Consider the following 19,071-nt stretch of genomic DNA (forward strand, 5'->3'; position numbering starts at 1 on the left):
GATCATGTAGAAGGACCAAATTCAATTGTATTTGCATGCTGATGACCAAACAACTTGAAATGGACGTGCAGATGGCAATGCAATGGCTTGTGCAATGAGTTTCAACATGTTATGCATAATTGAGCTTAAAACTTCACCTCTTCGAAAATGCCACTTGGAAAATTAAAACATAGGCATGTGGGTAATGGTTGGAAAGGTCTTGACATAAGGAAAAAATGTTATGTTGGACCAAAACTCATTTGGAATGTGGAAATTTATGAAAATAGGCCATGAAATTCATAGTGCAAAACATTCCTTTGAGAATTTTGTCAAATTAAACCAACTTCAAGCCCTTCTGTTTTGATGATGAAAGTTTCAAATGGAAAAATCTTCAACATAAAAGTTGTATATCTCTTCTAGACAATAAAAATGGACTTAAATTTTGCATCATTTGGATTTTTGATGAAAGAGTTATGGGCACTTGAAGTTGGACTTTTTTGCCTTTCAATGCATTTGGTCCAAAGTGACCTATAATGTTTTGCATTATCACATGTATTTCCTTTGAGATTTTGAAATCACTTCAAATCAATTTTTGATGAACATGAAAGTTGTTCATATTGTCCTTAAGAACATTTTTGCTTTTGGGATCATCTCCATTTGACCAACACATAAAACGTTAGGTCTCAGTGCATTTCAAAATAGTCAGATGAATTGACTGATCAACTTCTCAAGTCCTCAACTCACATCTTGATGGATTGATGATTGAGGGCACTCAAATAAGTTCAAATATGCATGAAATGATGAATTAAAGAACTTCCCTTGACTGTATTTGATCATGGGCTGAGGTTGCTTCATGAGCAAGGCATAGTTGGATGAACAGATGAATTAGGGTTTCCTTGGGAACAAACCTCAAACCCTTTGACTTGCTTTGATCAAAATGATGAATTGAGATACTAGGGAGGCATATTTGATGGATGAGAGCTTTGGGAACCATTACCATGCTTGTTTTCATCTTCTCTTGACTATATCTTTGCACAAATGATCTCTTAGGAGCTCTTGACCTTGTGATTGCTCAAACTACAAACAAAGAATGTTAGTGACATATTTTTGTGCTTTAAGTTAGTAAATAAAATGAGAAAAGCAATAATATACAATTCAAGCATGCTTGGTGATCTCAAACCACTCATAAGAAGTCCCAACCAAAGGCAAAGGGAACCAAGATGCTCATGATCCTTGAGGCTTTGCAAATGCAATGTTATGATGCCATGAGGGATCTTAGGGACAAAATTAGGGTCTTACACCTGTCAGCAATCGATTGGTCCAACTGTTTTTACTATAAAATGCACGGTTGGATGCGTTGGAAATTTAGTTCAATGATCTACTTATTGGTGAAATAAAATCATGCTTATATGTAAATTATAACTTAGTAGATGGTATTATCCTAATATGCATGTGTAGGACTTGTTTCCCCGTTTCCACCATAAAACAAGATTTATAACTCTGGTTGCTGTGAGGTTGAATGCGTTGGGATGTTAATCCAATGCTTTATCATTTTATGAAGTAAAAGCATGAATGTATTTTTATTAATTCTTGATGAAAATGATGAACTTTTCTGCTTATATTGTGAATTATTGTTTGTATTGATTGTGTAACTATAAGATTAAAACCTTATGAAGATGAGTGAGGAAAAACTAAGAGTATAACTATGTGGATGACTTATAAAGATAATATTGATTATGGAAATGAATTTATGTTGTGATTCTTGGACACAATGGTACCTCGGTGTTTATCATGGACAAGCAATCGCCTGATTATGAACCAATAAGCTTTGTATGGAACATGTGTATGGGTGGAATGATTACCTGAGAATTTATGTGTAACATGAGAATTGATGAATTTATCACCTAGTATTAGAAATGATATCATGAGAATTGGTGGTCGTGAACACCAAGTGATTGATGAGAACAATCACGAGTATATGAGAACTAATCACGTATTCACAATTATTTGAGATTGTGCGCATACCACTTCAAAGGCTTAAGTAAAGCGTTAAGTGGGGATGTGGCACTAATGATTCGTGCCTCAATTGTGTTTGAGCCCCAACCATGACGGACATGGGGGAAATGTGGACACCTAAGTGGGTTAGAGGCCCATACGGTGAAAGATACCCTAAGTGGGTTAGAGGCCCATACGGGTGACAGTCGCTTGAATTGAGGATCAAGCCTCATAGATGACCTAATTTCCACCGTGAAAGTCGAATCATATGAGCATGCATGAACCGATCCTGGCTTAGACATAAGTCCGTTCGGGGATTGATGTTTCGTGAATCTGAATAGTGATTTATTGAGTTATGTGAACTCAAGTGGCATGTTTCCATACATTGCAAATATCCCTTAGATACTTGAGTCTTAGTTATCTTGTGTGCATGATACATAAGTAACGAGACATGGAGACTTGAGTTAGGATTTGATTAGAAAACCATGTAGAGCCGAGTGGACCCATAGGAAATGGGGACTCACTGAGATTATTATCTCACCCAAATATTGTTGTTATTTTTCAGGTTTTGGTTGCAGGTTTAGTATACAAGAAGAGTTGTGCATTGATGTTTTAAGGGATGTAGTTATTGTGATTTTTCTATGTGAATCTTGTACAATGACGAATATTGTTTTTAGATATTAGATTTTTATTTTTGGAACTTTCCATATCTTGTACCATATGTTGTATTTTTTTTTTGTATAATTGGTCAAGTATGTAAATGATGCCAATAGGCACTTATGATTGTGTCAAAACCAAATAATAACACTTGTATAATATTATTCTAGATATATATTATACGGGTTGTTATAGTTGGTATCAGAGCAGGTTGATTCTCGACCTAGCCTTAAAACATCATAAGTAAATCTATTCTCGCCTCATATGTGTGTTTAGACAACATGATTCTTAATATCACTGTATATAGTATTGGGCCTGATAAACCTAATTCTATGTGCGTGGTAGGTAGGATCATGATTGCGGGACCACGAGGACTCCAAAGTGTTAGTGGAACTTGTGTTCTGAGGGTAGGCTCAAGCCAAGAGTTAGAAAGTAAGAAGAATCGGATAGCTCAGTTGAAGTTTCAGTAGGAGTTGTGATTCAAGTAATGTAGAATTGAAGAGTATTGTATGGTTCAAGCAATCCTGTAGTGTTGATGGAGTCGGGAAGTTGAGGATTTCTATAGGATAAATTGTCAGAGCTTTAAGAAAGATGTGAATTTACTAGTGGAATAAGATTGACCCACTGATATAGAATCAATATTGTAAGTAATTCCATATAGTGAAGGAGAAAGGATGGTTATGTTTAACATATGTCATAAGGTCTAGAAGTGAGGTAACGTATCAGTGTTTCAACTTCTAAGTCCACTAAAACATTTTGAAGAACGAGAGTACTTCATGGAATTATTCAGAATGGTACCTTCCAAAGGGTTGAAGGCTTGATAGATAGGGACGTCCAAAATCTTTGTAAGGGTCTAAGGTAGTGGTGAAATATAAGAAAAGGCTCGAGGACATGACTGCGTATTCCAAGTGAAACGGGTATGCACCAAATGAAGGTTAGAAGATAAATCAAGTATATTCAGTCTTAGAAGGGAGATCAGATCTAGGATAGCTCGTCAGAGGGTTAGTGTTAGTGAGAAACTGTTATGGAATGTTGAGTTACCAAGGATTAGTTGAAAGAGATTTGTGTCGAAGAAAGAATAAGCATTATATAACAACGAAAGCTCCAGTAGGATTGGTTGAAGGAGATTTGTGTTGAGGAAAAGAGAAAGTAATTTGGATTCGACGAATTTTAGTAGAATGGTTCTATTATTGGAGTTAATGGGGTTACCATAGAAAAGAAGCAGGCATAGAGTTTAGGAGCAGTGTAAATCTTGCATTACAATCATCGTAATGGAATGCACTTCAGATAAGGAGACTATGGATCATAAGGAGGCGACAAGGTTTGTCAGTAGCAGGTCGTCTAGATAAATGGCTTTTGTGTGATGAAGTGTTCAATATATATAGGTTTGGAAGAGAATCCAAGTTAATAATTATATGGTAATATCAAGGTTCACCTTGAGTGCTTATTATTTTGGTTGTCAAAAGTGGGAGAACTGCCCGTATATGCGAATGGTCGGAGTATTCCAAATCTATATTTTGTTGAACAATAAAAGTTGTTATCTTAATCCTCAACAAGGAATAAAGTGTTAACTATGGTGTCATTATGGGATTAATATTAAGTTATGAATTATGTTGTGACACTGCACCTACATCGTTAAAACATATGGTGGAGAACTTGTGGATGTTAATCTATGAAGTTGAGGTTGTGCTCTTACTGCATTGTTCTTGTTGTTCTGATGTATTTCCATGCTTGAATTCAATGAGGGTAATAAAGAAGTGGTGAACCAGGGTTGTAATTCTCGTGCAATGTTGAATTCATGGAGATGTTTGTGGGTATTTGAGTAAGTGATTGCACCTGGTTTAGAATGAAGTCTTATTTGGTTAGTAGTAGTTGTTTGTTAATGGTATCCTTATCAGTTATCGTACTCCATAAGAGATTTGCGAATATTTAAGGATTTGTCCTACTAGTGTTGTGAGAAAGGAAACTTCTAGCAAAGTTTAACAAGTTTTATGTAATATCTCATATTCCCTTAAATGCTCAATTAGTTGTAGTTGAGACCAGTTGAGTTCCTATGTACTCTATTTGTTGTTAGTTAAGACAATTTGAGCTCCTATGTGCTCTAAATGTTATCAATTGGGACCAAAAGGGTAACCAGTGAACTCTGAAGAGATTAATTATTAATAAAAGAGACATACCAATATTAATAAGTACAAGAGAGGACATGTTTGGTAACATTAATAATTGGTCAATTGGTACTAGAAGACAAAATATCAACTGATATATTTTGTATTGCTACCTAATATTACAATATATATTAATTATATGTTATATATGTTTGTGTGGTATAGAAAAAAAGAAGGAAAGTAATAGATAAGAAAAAGTAGGAAGAGATAAGAATGAAAGAGAGAGTTATGAGAAAGATAAAAAAAAGAGAAAGAAGGGAAGAGGAAAAGAGAAAGAGGAAGAAGAGAATAAGAGGAAGGAAGGAAGAAGAAGGAAAAAGCCCATGAAGAATCATGGAAGCTCATCATCACCATTTTCAACTCATCATCTTCACCATCTCCATATGTTTGAGGTGAGTTATAGTTAGAACTTCCATGGAATATAAACTAGGGTTTATGATGAAATCAAATGATAGTTGGTAATGATCCATGATATGTGTTCTATCTTAGTCATGAAAGCTTAATGAATGAATGATTCACCCATGTTTTCTGTAACACCCATATATAATATATGTCTATAATACATAGTATACATTGTGTAAAACTGGTACTGAAAGACATAAGCACCTAGAAGCACAGTGTACATATACAACTACATGCTCAAAATAAATACAACATAGCACAAAATGTACACAAAAGTGCCCAAAATAAAACTACCGATCTAGATCATTAGACAATGATCCCAAAAATATCTACACAGCAGAAAGAAAAGCCATTAGTCATCAGATAAGCAAGACATCACTCTATCTTGCCCTTACCCTTCTCCTTCTCAGAACCACCTGAAAAAATAATCAACAACATGGGGTGAGATAATAATATCAGTGGGTTCCCTATCTTATGGGTCCACTCGGCTCTACAGGGTTTTCTAATCAATATTCAACTCATATCCAACTCAAGTCAACAAGGGAACGAAGACTTGAGCAATGGGGAAACTAACTCGCAATGTATGGCAACATGCACCTGAGTTCTCGCAACTCAAACAAGATCATTATTCAGATCACGAAACATTAATTCCCGAACGGACTTACGTATAAGCCAGGCCCAGTTCATGCATGCTCGTATGATTCGACTTTCACGGTGGATATCGGATCCTCTATGAGGATTAATCCCCAGTTCAAGCGATCATCACCTGTATGGGAATTTAACCCACCTTTCCCCCACGTCCACCACGGTTGGGGCTCAAAGCCAATCGAGGCTCGAATCATTGGTGCCGCATCCCAATGCTTACTCATCAAAGCATACCAAATAGAGATATGCACCATCACAGAAAATACACATTCTGAATATATGATCGGTTTCACAAATCATCGGTTCCACGAACCATAACAAAATCCATCAATCATAGGTGACTTCATTCACCACAATACACAAATAATAACATGGCATGTTCCATACAATGCGTCTCACTCTCAATCCAGGCAACAATTCATCCATGACCTCTACATAAGCGTCGTACGAATGAATACTGTATTCTCATATTATCTAGGTTATAAACCTAACTCATGACCTAATTTCAAGCCTAGGTTAACTCACTTGATTATCATGTAATTTTCACCATTAGCATGTATTCAACATAAGCATAGCATCAAAATAGATTAATGGTTGGAAGAATGCATTTAGAAACACTTAAGAAATGGATTTTGAAGTTTTTAACTTAAGTCAATAGATTGGTTGGGGAAGCCCAATCGATTGGTTCCTCTCACATTTCTGTTTTTTCAAAATTTGCTGATGATCAATCGATTGAGCCTGAGTGTCAATCGATTGGTTCTGTAAAAAATTTCCATTGTTCATATATGGAAAGTTTATGCAATCGATTGTAATGCAGTGTCAATCGAATGGTCCTGCTAAAATTACATTTTTTTCTACAAAACAAAGGGCTGTCAATCGATTGATGACAGAGACCAATCGATTGGTCCACTCACATTTTCACATTCCACTTCACAGACACCATTTTCCTCTGTTTTACCATTTCTAACAAAATACCACTTCTTCTTCCAACAAAACTCATCATATTACATGTTCATATGCACTTGTATAACAAGGATTTCAATATCATAAAGACAACCATAACAATTCATGTAATCACAACAATCATGAAGAGCTTATCAAACACATGTTCATAAAAACAACAACATCAAGAGAAATATTCATCACATAGCATGGATTATTCATGATTTATCTATGATTCTAAAACCCTAATCTTCTAGAAACCTAGGGTTTCTAACTAGAACCCACCTCAAGAAATAGAAGAGGAGAAGTTGTTGAAGATGAGATGAGGATGAAGATGATGGTGATGTCGGTTCCAAACTCTTGATCTTTCCAAGCTTTCCTTCTTCTTCTTCTTCTTCTTCTCCACTAGCCTTGTTTTCTCTTCTTCTATCTTTCCCTTCTCTCTACTTATCCTTTCTGATACATTGAGAAAACATTTGGCATATGGTAGGTAACTTAAGGTAGTAACATGTGGTGATGAGTGGGTCAAAGGTCATAAACAAGTGGCCAAGAGTAACAAGTGGTTAGTAAGTGGTTTCTAGTAGCAACAATATCTCAAGTGGTACCAAAGTTGTAATGTTTGTTCTACCAGAGCTATTGACCCATTATTAATGTTACCAAAATGTCCCAATTAATAAAATGTCAGTCCCAATTAATATTAATTAAGTCAACCTGAACTCACTATTTACTCTATTTATCACAATCGATAACTTTTAGAGCACATAGGAACTCAGTTGATCTCAATTAATATAAATTTAGGTATTTAAGGAAATACGGGGTATTACATCCTCCCCCCTTAAATAAAAATTCGTCCTCGAATTTAAATATTACCTGGAAGAGATGAGGGTAAGCTCCTCGCATTTCTGACTCCAGTTCCCAGGTGGCATCGCCTGGGTGTGATTCATCCCATTGAACCTTAACAAGAGGAATCTCCTTATTCCTTAATACCTTAACTTCTCGTCATGAAATGTGACTTGGTAGAGGTTCGAAAGTCATATCTGCTTCTACTTCTATTGAATATGGAAGAATAGGCTGAAGAGAATCTGGAATGAACTTTCAAAGTTGGGATACGTGAAAAACATCATGCATTTTTGATAGAGAAGGTGGTAAAGCTAATATGTAGGCTACTTCTCCAATCCTCTCTATAATCTGGTATGACCCTGTGTATCTCGGACTTAGTTTCCGTGACTTAAATGGTCCTTTAAGTCTCAACCTCGGAGTCACCTTAAAAAATACATGGTCACCTTCATCAAATTCCAATGGCCTTCACCTGTGATCTACATAGCTCTTTTGGAGATCTTGTGCTTTCTTCATCTTATCACAGACCATCCTTATCCTTTCCATAGTCTCTTAAATAATCTCTGGTCCTAAGATCCATTCTTCACCAACTTCCGTCCAACATAAAGGTGTTCTACATTTCCGTCCATACAAGGCTTCATAAGGAGCCATCACAATACTTGCATGATAACTATTGTTATATGCGAATTCAATCGATGGTAAAATTTCCTTCCAATTCCCTCCATTTTCAAGTACACAAGCTCTTAACATATCTTCCAATGTCCGTATTGTCCGTTCCGTCTGACCATTCGTCTGAGGATGATTAGAAGTACTCAAACACAATCTCGATCCCATAGCTTGTTAGAACACCATGCAACCTAACAATTTCTGAAATGAACAACCGTGCAAGATGACTTTCCTTGCAAGTAGTCTTCACGGTCAAGAAGTGCGCATACTTAGTTAACCGATCCATAATCACCCAAATTGAATCATAACCACCTTGGGTCCGAGGTAACCCTACTGCAAAATCCATTGAAATACTATCCCATTTCCAAACTGGAATCTCTAAGGGTCACAATAAACCATCGGGCTTCTAATGTTCGATCTTTACCTGCTGGCATACAATGCATTCCAACACATAGTCTGTAATATCCCTTTTCATTCCAGGCCACCAATAGTTCTTCTTCAAGTCTTGATACATCTTCGATGAACCTGGATGTATAGTAAACACCCCCTTGTGGCCTTCCTCCAAAACGTTTCTTTTCAGCTCGGCATCATCCGGAACACAAATCCTTTGATTAAATAGAATGACTCCATCCGGTGACTGAGTGAAACCTGGTTGAATCGACATCTCTTGCAACTTTTCATCTATCATTTTTCCTTTTCGGATATCTTCCCTCAGGTTAGAAATAACATTTAAATTTCCCAGTATCACACCATCCTGCATCCAACTAAACTGAAGATTAAGATCTCGGAACTTTTCCAACAATGTGTATTCTAACATCATCAACTCAACTTTATGCATCTCTTTCCAACTTAAGGCACCTGCAACCTTATTCACCTTCCCCGGGTGATACTTAAGCTCAAAATCAAAGTCCTTTAAATACTCCATCCATCTCCTTTGTCTCATGTTTAACTCTTTCTGGTCTAGTAAGTATTTCAAACTCTTGTGACCACTAAACATCTCAAAATATACTCCATACAAGTAATGTCACCATACCTTCAATGCAAAAACAACAACAGCTAGTTCAAGATCATGATTCAGATAATTCTCTTCACGAGGCTTCAACTGATGAGAGACATATGCTACAACCTGACCACTCTAAATTAACACCCCTCCTAATCCTTTCTTAGAGGCATCACAAAATAATTCATAGGACTTACTAGGATCAGGGATGACTAAAACAAGAGGAATTGTTAACTTTTCCTTCAAACTCATAAAACTCTTTTCATACCTCGAATCCTATTTGAAAGAAATTTCCCTTCGGGTAAGTTTAGTCATGGGTAGTGCTATCTGCAAAAACCCCTTTATAAACCTTTGAAGTAACCTGCCAAACCTAAGAAACTTCTGACTTCAGAAGCACTCTTCGGTCTTTCCCAATTAATAACTGTCTCCACTTTAGATGGATCCATTGATACTCCTCCTTACGATATCACATGACCAAGAAACTTCACCTCGTTCATCCAAAATTCACACTTACTTAACTTGGCAAAAGTTGCTTCTCTTGTAGTACAGATAGAGCAATCCTTAGGTGTTCTCCGTGCTCTTGCGGAGTATGAGAATAAATAAGAATGTCATCAATAAAGGTCACCACGAACTGGTCCAAGTAAGGTTGGAATATCCGATTCATATAGTCCATGAAAATAGCAGGAGCATTCGTCACACCAAACGGCATTACACGGAACTCATAATGGCCACATCGGGTTCTAAATGCGGTATTTGGTACATCCAAACTCTTAACTTTTATTTGATGATAGCCCAGTCATAAATCAATCTTCGGGAATACACAGGCTCCTTTCAACTAATCTAACAGATCGTCTATCCTTGGCAGAGGATACTTGTTCTTGATGGTAACTTTATTCAACTGGCGGTAATCAATACACAATCGCATACTACCGTCCTTCTTTACTAATAACACTAGAGCTTCCCATGGTGAGACACTAGGTCAGATAAAATGCTTGGTTAACAACTCTTCAAATTGATTCTTCAACTCTCTCAACTCTAGTGGTGCCATGCGATACAGAGAAACAGAGATTGGAGCCGTCCCAGGTATCAGATCAATCGAAAATCCCACTTTCCTTTCAGGAGGAAGAGAGGTGACATCCTCAGGGAAAACTTCCGGAAATTCACAAACAACAAGAATTTGGGTAACACTCATATTATCTATAGATTCCTTGGTAAGAACCAAGAGAACTGACTTTTCATTCTCAAATAAGGAATTAACCATACCAACCATACCTTCCAAGATAGTAGTTAGTACATCCTTTGGAGCAGCTTCACTAGATGGAATGATAATCAACTTCTCTTCACATCCAATAAACACCGAATTGGCGGAAAGCCAATCCATCCCCAAAACCACATCAACCTTCTTAAGTGGTAAACAAATAAGATCAATTTGGAAATTTCTACCATTCACCGAGAGCGAACAATTTTCACAAATCAACGGTGTCTCAACCACATCATCCATGGCGGTAGTAACCACCATAGGAGGAGACGAAGGGATTGCTTGCAAGCCAAGACGCTTCATGCACCAAATTGATACAAAAGAGTGTGTCTCCCCACAATCCAACAATACAAAACAAGGATGATTATTGACGAGACACGTACCAACAGTTAAGGCATTGTTTCTCTTAGCCTTCCTTGCATCCAAACTATAAACTCGACCGACGCTCCTCCCCTGCATCCGATTCTCATTATGAGGACATTCCCTAGACATGTGACCTTCTTCTTGACACTTAAAACACCTAATTACACTTACAACACATCTTCCAAAATGATACTTCCTACATACTTGACATTTCGGAGGATGGTTAGGTCTTGCATGTTGCACCTGCCTTCTTTTGAAAGGTCGAGGTCTAGGCCTAAACTGGCGACTCGGTCCTCCCTAGTTCATCTGGCCAACTCCATACTGATCAATCTCTTCTTGAACCTTTTTCAAATTATTCTCAGTCACATTACATCGTCTTTGCACCCCTACACGGTCAGGGAACGCTCTTTCTATGTTAGGTGTTCCCCCATAAGCCTCCACAGGATTTAATCCACCATGAAACTCAAGATGATTCATTTGAAAGAAACATCAAAAATCACCACCCGCAGCTTCTTGTGGAGTCATTTGAGGTTGTTGACCACCATACAATTGTTGCACTCTCTGCTGCACAAACTGGTTCGGTGGTTGTTGCATCAGTTGCACAAACTGAGACCATGGAAAACCTTCACTACCACTCGGTGGTTCCGACTCTAAATTCTGAGTTCTGGGTCTACTGTAACCTCTGTGTCTTCCAGCCATGATCCCTAATGTCATACAAATAGGATTAAGTTAACCTGGCTCAATACTATGAATATAACACCAGGGACAATGATGACAACCCACATATGAGGCAGAAATAAATACTTATAATATTTCATGGCTAGGTCGAGGATACGACCTGCTCTAATACCAACTGTAACACCCATAATAATATATTTCTAGAATACATATTATATATAGTGTAAAACTGGTACTGAAATACATAAGCACCTAGCAGCACAATGTACATATACAACTACATGCCCAAAATAAATACAACATGGCACAAAATGTACACAAAAGTGCCTGAAATTATGGTATCAAACATGAGATGTCGAAAGTAATGTCACGACACTAATATTTGAGTAATGCAAACAGGATAAAGATAGAGAATAGTAATGCAAAAAAACACAAGCAATTGTTAACCCAGTTCGGTCCAACTCACCTACATCTGGGGGCTACCAAGCCAGGAAGGAAATTCACTAAAATAGAATCAGTTCAAAGACTCTCCGTACACTTCAACAAGTTACAGTCTTTCTCACCTAATCTCTACCCGTGCAATTTCTACCTAAGAACTCTTAGATATGAGAACCCACTCACTTCCCTACAATCACACCTGTGATCTTAAACAACAATTCCTTGAGAAAAGAAAACACTTTTCAATAACACACACTTGATTTTACTTCACAGTTTCAATCAAGTAGACACACACTTGATCTTGCTTCACAACTTCGATCAAGAAGGCACACACTTGATCTTGCTTAATAGCTTTGATCAAGTAGACACACACTCTTGCTTAAAAGCTTTGAGTAACAAATTACAACCACAAATCAGACCAATTCAATCATCTAAGGATGACTTGAATGGCTTACAAGTCTTATGACTAAACAAGACACAAACCCTAGCTCTCTCTCTGTATTTCGCTCAGTATTGGTTGTGTATCAAATCAGGTTTTCCATGTCCTATTTATAGAAGCATTCAGCTGGGCTTGGACATCTTGAAAACCCTAAAACTATTTTCCAATTAAATATTCTCATGACAGCTGGTTAGATCTCCTTGGAAAATAAGTAAATCTGGTTGTAATCAATGATTGAATGCGCCTGCAAATCAGATCTTCAATCATACATAGATTGCCATTAAATGCGCAATCACCTAACACATAACATTCACACTGAATGTTCGGTGTACAGGATGTCATGACATCGGGTCTGACATCCTGGAACAATTCTGCATAATTCCATAATTCCTTTTATAATTTCCAGCAGGTACAAACATATCAGATACCATGACATTGTGTATGACATCCTGAAACAATCCTGCATAATTATATTTCTTAAACTCCAGCAGGTACACAATATCAGATGTTAAGACATCACACACAACATCTTGTGAACACTCTTTGTTTTACCAAAATTGTTGCCAACACTTAGAACCAACAAACTCCCCCTTTGGCAAATTTTGGCTAAAACATATATCTGTCCATTTTGTTCACAAGAAAACTATCAGCAGTTAAACAACAGTTTAAGCAGCAGTTGAAGCAAACACAATTACTAGCTATAGCTACTAGTAATACACACATGCACAAGGGTACTTCTCCTCCCCCTAAATCTGTGCAACACAAACAGAATTACTAGTTATAGATGCAACTAGTAAGACACACAAGTGCACAAGGGTACTCCTTCTCCCCCTAAATCTGTGCACCACATACAACTCCTTTGATAATAACAACACCTATAACCACAACACCTGTAACAATCAGAATATTATTCTAACATCTATTTCAACATCACTTATGCACCACATCAGACATCCCTTTTGACATCTGTAAACAGAACAACATTCTGTCTTACATCACACACACCTGCCTCAATAATAGTTGTTCATCTGTTTAGCTACATACATCTCCTCACAGCTCCACATCTTTTACTGCTTCCACATCAACACTTCTCCCCCTTTTTAGTCAAAATTGACCAAAGGTGACCAATTAGACAAAATAAATATCAATTAGCCTAGCAGAAAATGTCAGATCAGATGTTATAACATTAAAAATGTTAAAAGATAATTGTTAGGAGATACAAACCATCATTATACACAGCTGTGATAGCTGAGATAATGAACAAATCCATGGAACTCATTAAGAGCCCAAAATATTACATACAGGCATCAGTAAGGACAGCCACAAATTACACATATTTAAAAGAACAATAAATTCTTCAACATCCAAACAGCAGGGGGGACAACTTCCATAACATCAGCCACAACAGCCACATCAAGACAGTCTTCATCACATCACATCTCACACAGTCTTCAACTTCAGGGGGAACCAATAATCATCTAATCAGAGGAAGCAGTATCATCTTCACCTTCAGAGCCTTCAGAGCTGCCACTAGATTGAGCATTTGACCTCTCACTTGAGGTATTGGCATCTGAGTCTTCGGTCTCACCAGCCTTCTCCACCTCTTCCTTCTCTAGGCCACTAATAAGAGCCTCCAAAGCCTCTTTTCTTGCTTTGGCAACCCTAATACCATTCTCCAGTTCCTTGTAGGTTTCCTTTAATTGATCAATTAAGCTCCCTTGAGATGCAGGCTCCTTTCTGGCAGATGTCATGACAACATCATTGACATGACTTCCCTCAAACAGCTTGTAGTGAATTGATAGTGGGGGCTTTCTTCTGCTTGGAATGTCACTTGTATTAAGAATTCCTGGTTGTTGGCTCAAGATAATACCACAAATGATGGAAGGGAAGGCAATGGGCAGCTTCACTGCATTTGTGGAGGCATGTCTGACAATTTGATCAAACATAAACCTTCCAAAGTCATAGTTTATCCTGGTTCCAATTGCATGAATGATTCTTCCAAGACCAATGGAGATGGTTGAGATATGATTAGTAGGCACCCAGTTGGCTGAAACAATTTTGTGCAAGATGGCATATTTGACAGTTAGCTTGCCAGCTGATAGGTGATTCCTACTAGGCCATTCCTTAACTTGGCCAGCTGTAATAGTCCTACAGACCTCATTGCCTGTAGTCTCTAAATCCACTCCTCCATCAGTTCCTTTCCCTAGGAACTTGTTGATAATGGTTGGTGAGAATCTCACACATCTACCCCTTACAAAAACCTTGCAGAATTCCCTGATATTCTTTTCATAAATATCCTCAGGGATATTCACAATAAACTCTTTTACTAACCCCTCATAACATTGGGGCAGAGCAACCACAGTCTTTATCAATCCAGCATTCTTGATCAAATCCATGACTTCCTTCACCTCAACAGCCTCTTTGCCCAGCTCTCTTTCAACCGCTACCCTCCTCTGAATGACAAACTTCCATTTTGCAGCACCATCTTCTAAATGAAAGGAGATATTGTCTAAGTGCACAGCTGCCACTTTGCCTAGAGACTTATTAACAACCTACTTTTTAGCAGGGGAGATGTCTGGGACATCGTCTTCGACATCCTCTTCAGAGTCAGAACTCTTTCTTTCTTTCCTCTTCCTAACCTCAACTTTACTCCAAGACATGGAGGGTCCTACACCAACAACCTTTTTCTCTCTTCTTGCTGTCCTCATTTCAGCCATAGTCTTCCCTTTTCTGATCCTCAGTTTCTTAGCTACAATTGGTTTCACAAGATAGACCAAAGTGTCATCCTCTTCTTCATAACTCTCTTCCTCCAGATCAATAATATTCTCAGCAATTTCATGAGACACATTTGCTGGTTTCTTGCTAGGCAAGGTTTTACCTAGAGAACATAGTCCCTCAGCAGCCACTTCCTTTTCTGATCTAGACGAGTCATCATCTTTCTCAGCTTGGGGTTCCACCTCAGGTGAGGGGTCCCTTCTGGACAGAGGGGTATAAACACCCTTGACTGCATGCCTTTCACTTAGAATCCTAGTTACTAGGTTCCTAATGGCACGATCAACATAATGTATGTCATTTTGATGAGGAGATTTATCAGGAATATTACCTTGCTTACTTCCAGCCATGGAAGAGGGGCTTAGGGCGTCACCTGGTATCACACAAAGAGGAGTAATGTCCAACACATCTTCATCTAGAAACTCCATGGAGGGAGTTCTTGTATGATGAGAGGGTTTTGAACCAGATGATGATGGATGTTGAGACATGTTGTTGAACTTTTGAAAAAAAATTCTTTGCCCTAGCAGAGGTTTTCTGAGTAGTTTGATGAAGATGGAAAGAGTTGTGTTTAGGTAGCGTGTGCAAATGGCATAGATACTATTTCCAATGCTAGGGAATGATTCATCATTAATGTGGCTCTTTCTTTTAAGTGGGCAGACACTATTTTTATTTCCTTTTCCACTCCACTTTAATTGCCATAATTTCACAAGAATCCAAATCCCTAATTACCCTCTTACATATTCAAATTGAATATCATCCAAATCCCTTGTAACCTTGTCAACTAATTGCATTTCATGCTTTAGAACTATGAATTTGTCTTCCACAAATCTTCTAATGGAGTGATGACAGCAAACAATGTGCTTGGTCCAACTATGCTGACTAGAATTTTTGGACATAGTTGTAGCATTCAGGTTGTCATAATACAATGTGATGACATCGTGTGTGACATTGTATGCAATCATCAATAGTTTCAACCAACCCTGTTGAGAACAACTGCTACCATCTGCTATATCTTCAGCATAAACATCATTTTCATCTCACAAATGTGTAGGAGCAGGTGTCCTTTCACTCTCCATCTCAATCTTCTCAACATTGCTCTTCGCACTTTTGCTTTGAGATAGATACATAGGCACTTCTTTTAGCTTGACTTGTAGCACAAGTCCAACAAAGCTCTTTCCAACTTCAGACTGCATATGACTAGTAACATGTTCACTCATCTGATCCAACCTCCTATCTATTTGAGCCATCATGAGCTTTTCTTCTTTGAAAGTGATGTTAAGTCTGAGCTCCTGGTGTGACATCCTTGTCTGACATTTCCCACAGACTTGTCTTTCATCACTCTTGAGAGTCCCTCTAGCAGATATACTCATCTTCATTCCTTTGACATAGGTACACTTTTAGGAATAATCAATTTGAGAGTTCCACATGTAACAATTGTCTTTGGTCCTGATTCCTTTCATGATCACTTCACTGTCTTTGTTAGTAATCAGACATTCAGTTTTGGTGAAGTTAACATTCATACCTTGATCACATAGTTGACTGATGCTTATTAGATTTGCAGTCAAGCCCTTAACCAGTAGGACCTTGTCCAGTTTAGGCACTCTAGAACAATCAAGCTTGCCTATCCCCTTGATTTCACCCTTTGCTCCATCACCAAAGTTTACATAGCTTATGGCATGAGGATGAAGTCCAGTTATCAGGTCTTTGTTTCTAGTCATGTGTCTGGAACATCCACTATCAAAATACCACTCTTCTTTGGCTGAGACTCTGAGGGGAATGTGAGCTATTAGACTTGTAACATTTGTTTTAGGAACCCATTTCTTCTTGTTGGCAGGCCTGTGTTGTTTGGGTCTGGGTTGATAGTGAGTCTGATGATGAACAGGGCTAGGATAACCATACAGCTTATAGCAGAAGGGCTTCAGGTGACCAAATTTCCCACAGTAATGGCATCTCCATCTTTGGTATTTCCCTTTCTGCTGTCTTCTCTTTTGATGTTGTGACATATGATGTGACATCACATGTTTGCTTTTACTATGGATGCATTTTGGTTTGGCTTGAGGTTTGTAACCAATGTAACTGCACTCAAGCTTAGATTCATTATACCCAATTCCAGATTTGTCTCCTGTTATTTGTCCAGTTTGGAGAATCTTGTCTAGGGAGTCAAATCCATTGTTTAACATTCTTACATACTTGGTCATCTCTTCTAGTTTAAAATTCAAGAACATAACTTCAGTTTTTAACTTGAAGATGGTTTCCACATGGTCTGCTTTCTTATTCTCCAACTATACTATCTTCTGGCTTTCAACTTGTTGACTTTCATCTATCTTGGCCTTCAGAACTACTGCTTCTGTTTTTAGTTTGGAGATGGTTTCCAAGTGTTCTACCTTCTCATTCTCAAGTTGAGTTATTTCCTTCTTCTGGCTTTCAACCTGTTTACACAACTCTACACTTTTGCGACACAACTTTCTGTAGGTAGTGGCCAACTCTTCAAAGGTTACTTCATCATCGCTTGAGTCTTCATCAGAACCCCATCTTCCAGTCAAGACAGTTACTAGATTTGCAGATTCTTCTGTTTCACTCTCATCTGACCAAGTGGCAGAAAGACTCATCTTCTGCTTCTTGAGGTAGGTTCCACATCCAATCCTAATGTGTCCATACCTATCACATTCATAGCACTGAACTTCTTTTCCTTCTTTGGGCTTCTCATATGACCTTGCTCTTCTTCCAGCATTGTTGGATTTACTGATGTCATATGCAATGTTCTTGACATTAGCCTTAGATCTTACATCCATCTTTTTCAACAGTCTGTTGAACTGTCTTCCCAGCATTGCTACTTCATTGGCCAAATCTTCGTCACCATCTTGACTATTTTCCTCTTCTGTGTTTGACATGAAGGCCATGCTTTTGGTTTTCTTTTCAGAACCATCATTCAATCCCACCTCAAATGTTTGGAGGGAACCAATTAGCTCATCAACTCTCATGTTGGAGATGTCTTCAGACTCTTCAATGGCAGTCACCTTCATAGAAAATCTCTTAGGGAGTGACCTGAGTATTTTTCTTACCAATTTTTCATCTGACATCTTCTCTCCCATGGGCTCTTTAGGCATTAGCAATTTCAAGGATACTCATATGAAATTCATGAATATCTTCATCTTCTTTCATCCTTAAATTTTCAAACTTGGAGGTGAGCAGCTGTAGTCTAGACATCTTTACTCTAGAGGTGCCTTCATGAGTGGTCTTGAGAATGTCCCAGACATCTTTAGCCACTTCACAGTTGTTAACCAACCTGAAAATATTATTGTCTACTCCATTGAATATTGCATTCAATGCTTTAGAATTTCTAAGGGCTAGATCATCCTCCTCCTTGGACCATTGTTCTTCAGGTTTCTTATCAATTGTGGCCTCTCCTTCTTTAGTAATTACAGGATGTACCCAGCCTGTTAACACAGCCTTCCAAGCCTTGTTATCAAGAGATTTTAGGAAAGCTACCATTCGAGGTTTCCAATAGTCATAGTTAGATCCATCCAAAATTGGTGGCCTGTGAACAGATCCTCCATCTCTCTCCATTGTACCAGAAAGTATTGTCCCTAGATCTCACCTAGAACCAGAGCAGGATGCCTGCTCTGATACCAATTGAAATTCTGGTATCAGATATGAGATGTCTAAGGTAATTTCACGACACTAATATCTGAGTAATGCAAACAGGATAAAGATAGAGAATAGTAATGCAAGAGACACAAGCAATTGTTAACCCAGTTTGGTCCAACTCACCTACATCTGGGGGCTACCAAGCCAGGAAGGAAATTCACTAAAATAGAATCAGTTCAAAGACTCT

At 38.1% G+C, this 19,071-nt stretch overlaps 1 protein-coding gene across 1 annotated transcript; it reads right to left on the reverse strand.

The window, feature by feature from the left end:
* Positions 1 to 10,267: 10,267 nt before the first annotated feature.
* Positions 10,268 to 11,038, reverse strand: LOC127122458 (uncharacterized). The gene has a single exon (XM_051052795.1). It carries the CDS (start codon positions 11,036 to 11,038, stop codon positions 10,268 to 10,270), a length of 771 nt encoding a protein of 256 aa, XP_050908752.1.
* Between the last annotated feature and the right edge of the window lie 8,033 nt (positions 11,039 to 19,071).

The sequence above is a fragment of the Lathyrus oleraceus genome, chromosome 2, assembly GCF_024323335.1.
Source record: "Lathyrus oleraceus cultivar Zhongwan6 chromosome 2, CAAS_Psat_ZW6_1.0, whole genome shotgun sequence".
In the NCBI taxonomy this organism is placed as follows: domain Eukaryota; kingdom Viridiplantae; phylum Streptophyta; class Magnoliopsida; order Fabales; family Fabaceae; genus Lathyrus; species Lathyrus oleraceus.

Coding starts and splice junctions, on each gene's coding strand:
- LOC127122458 (XM_051052795.1), bottom strand. CDS start 11,038: ATGTCTAGGGAATGTCCTCATAATGAGAATCGGATGCAGGGGAGGAGC.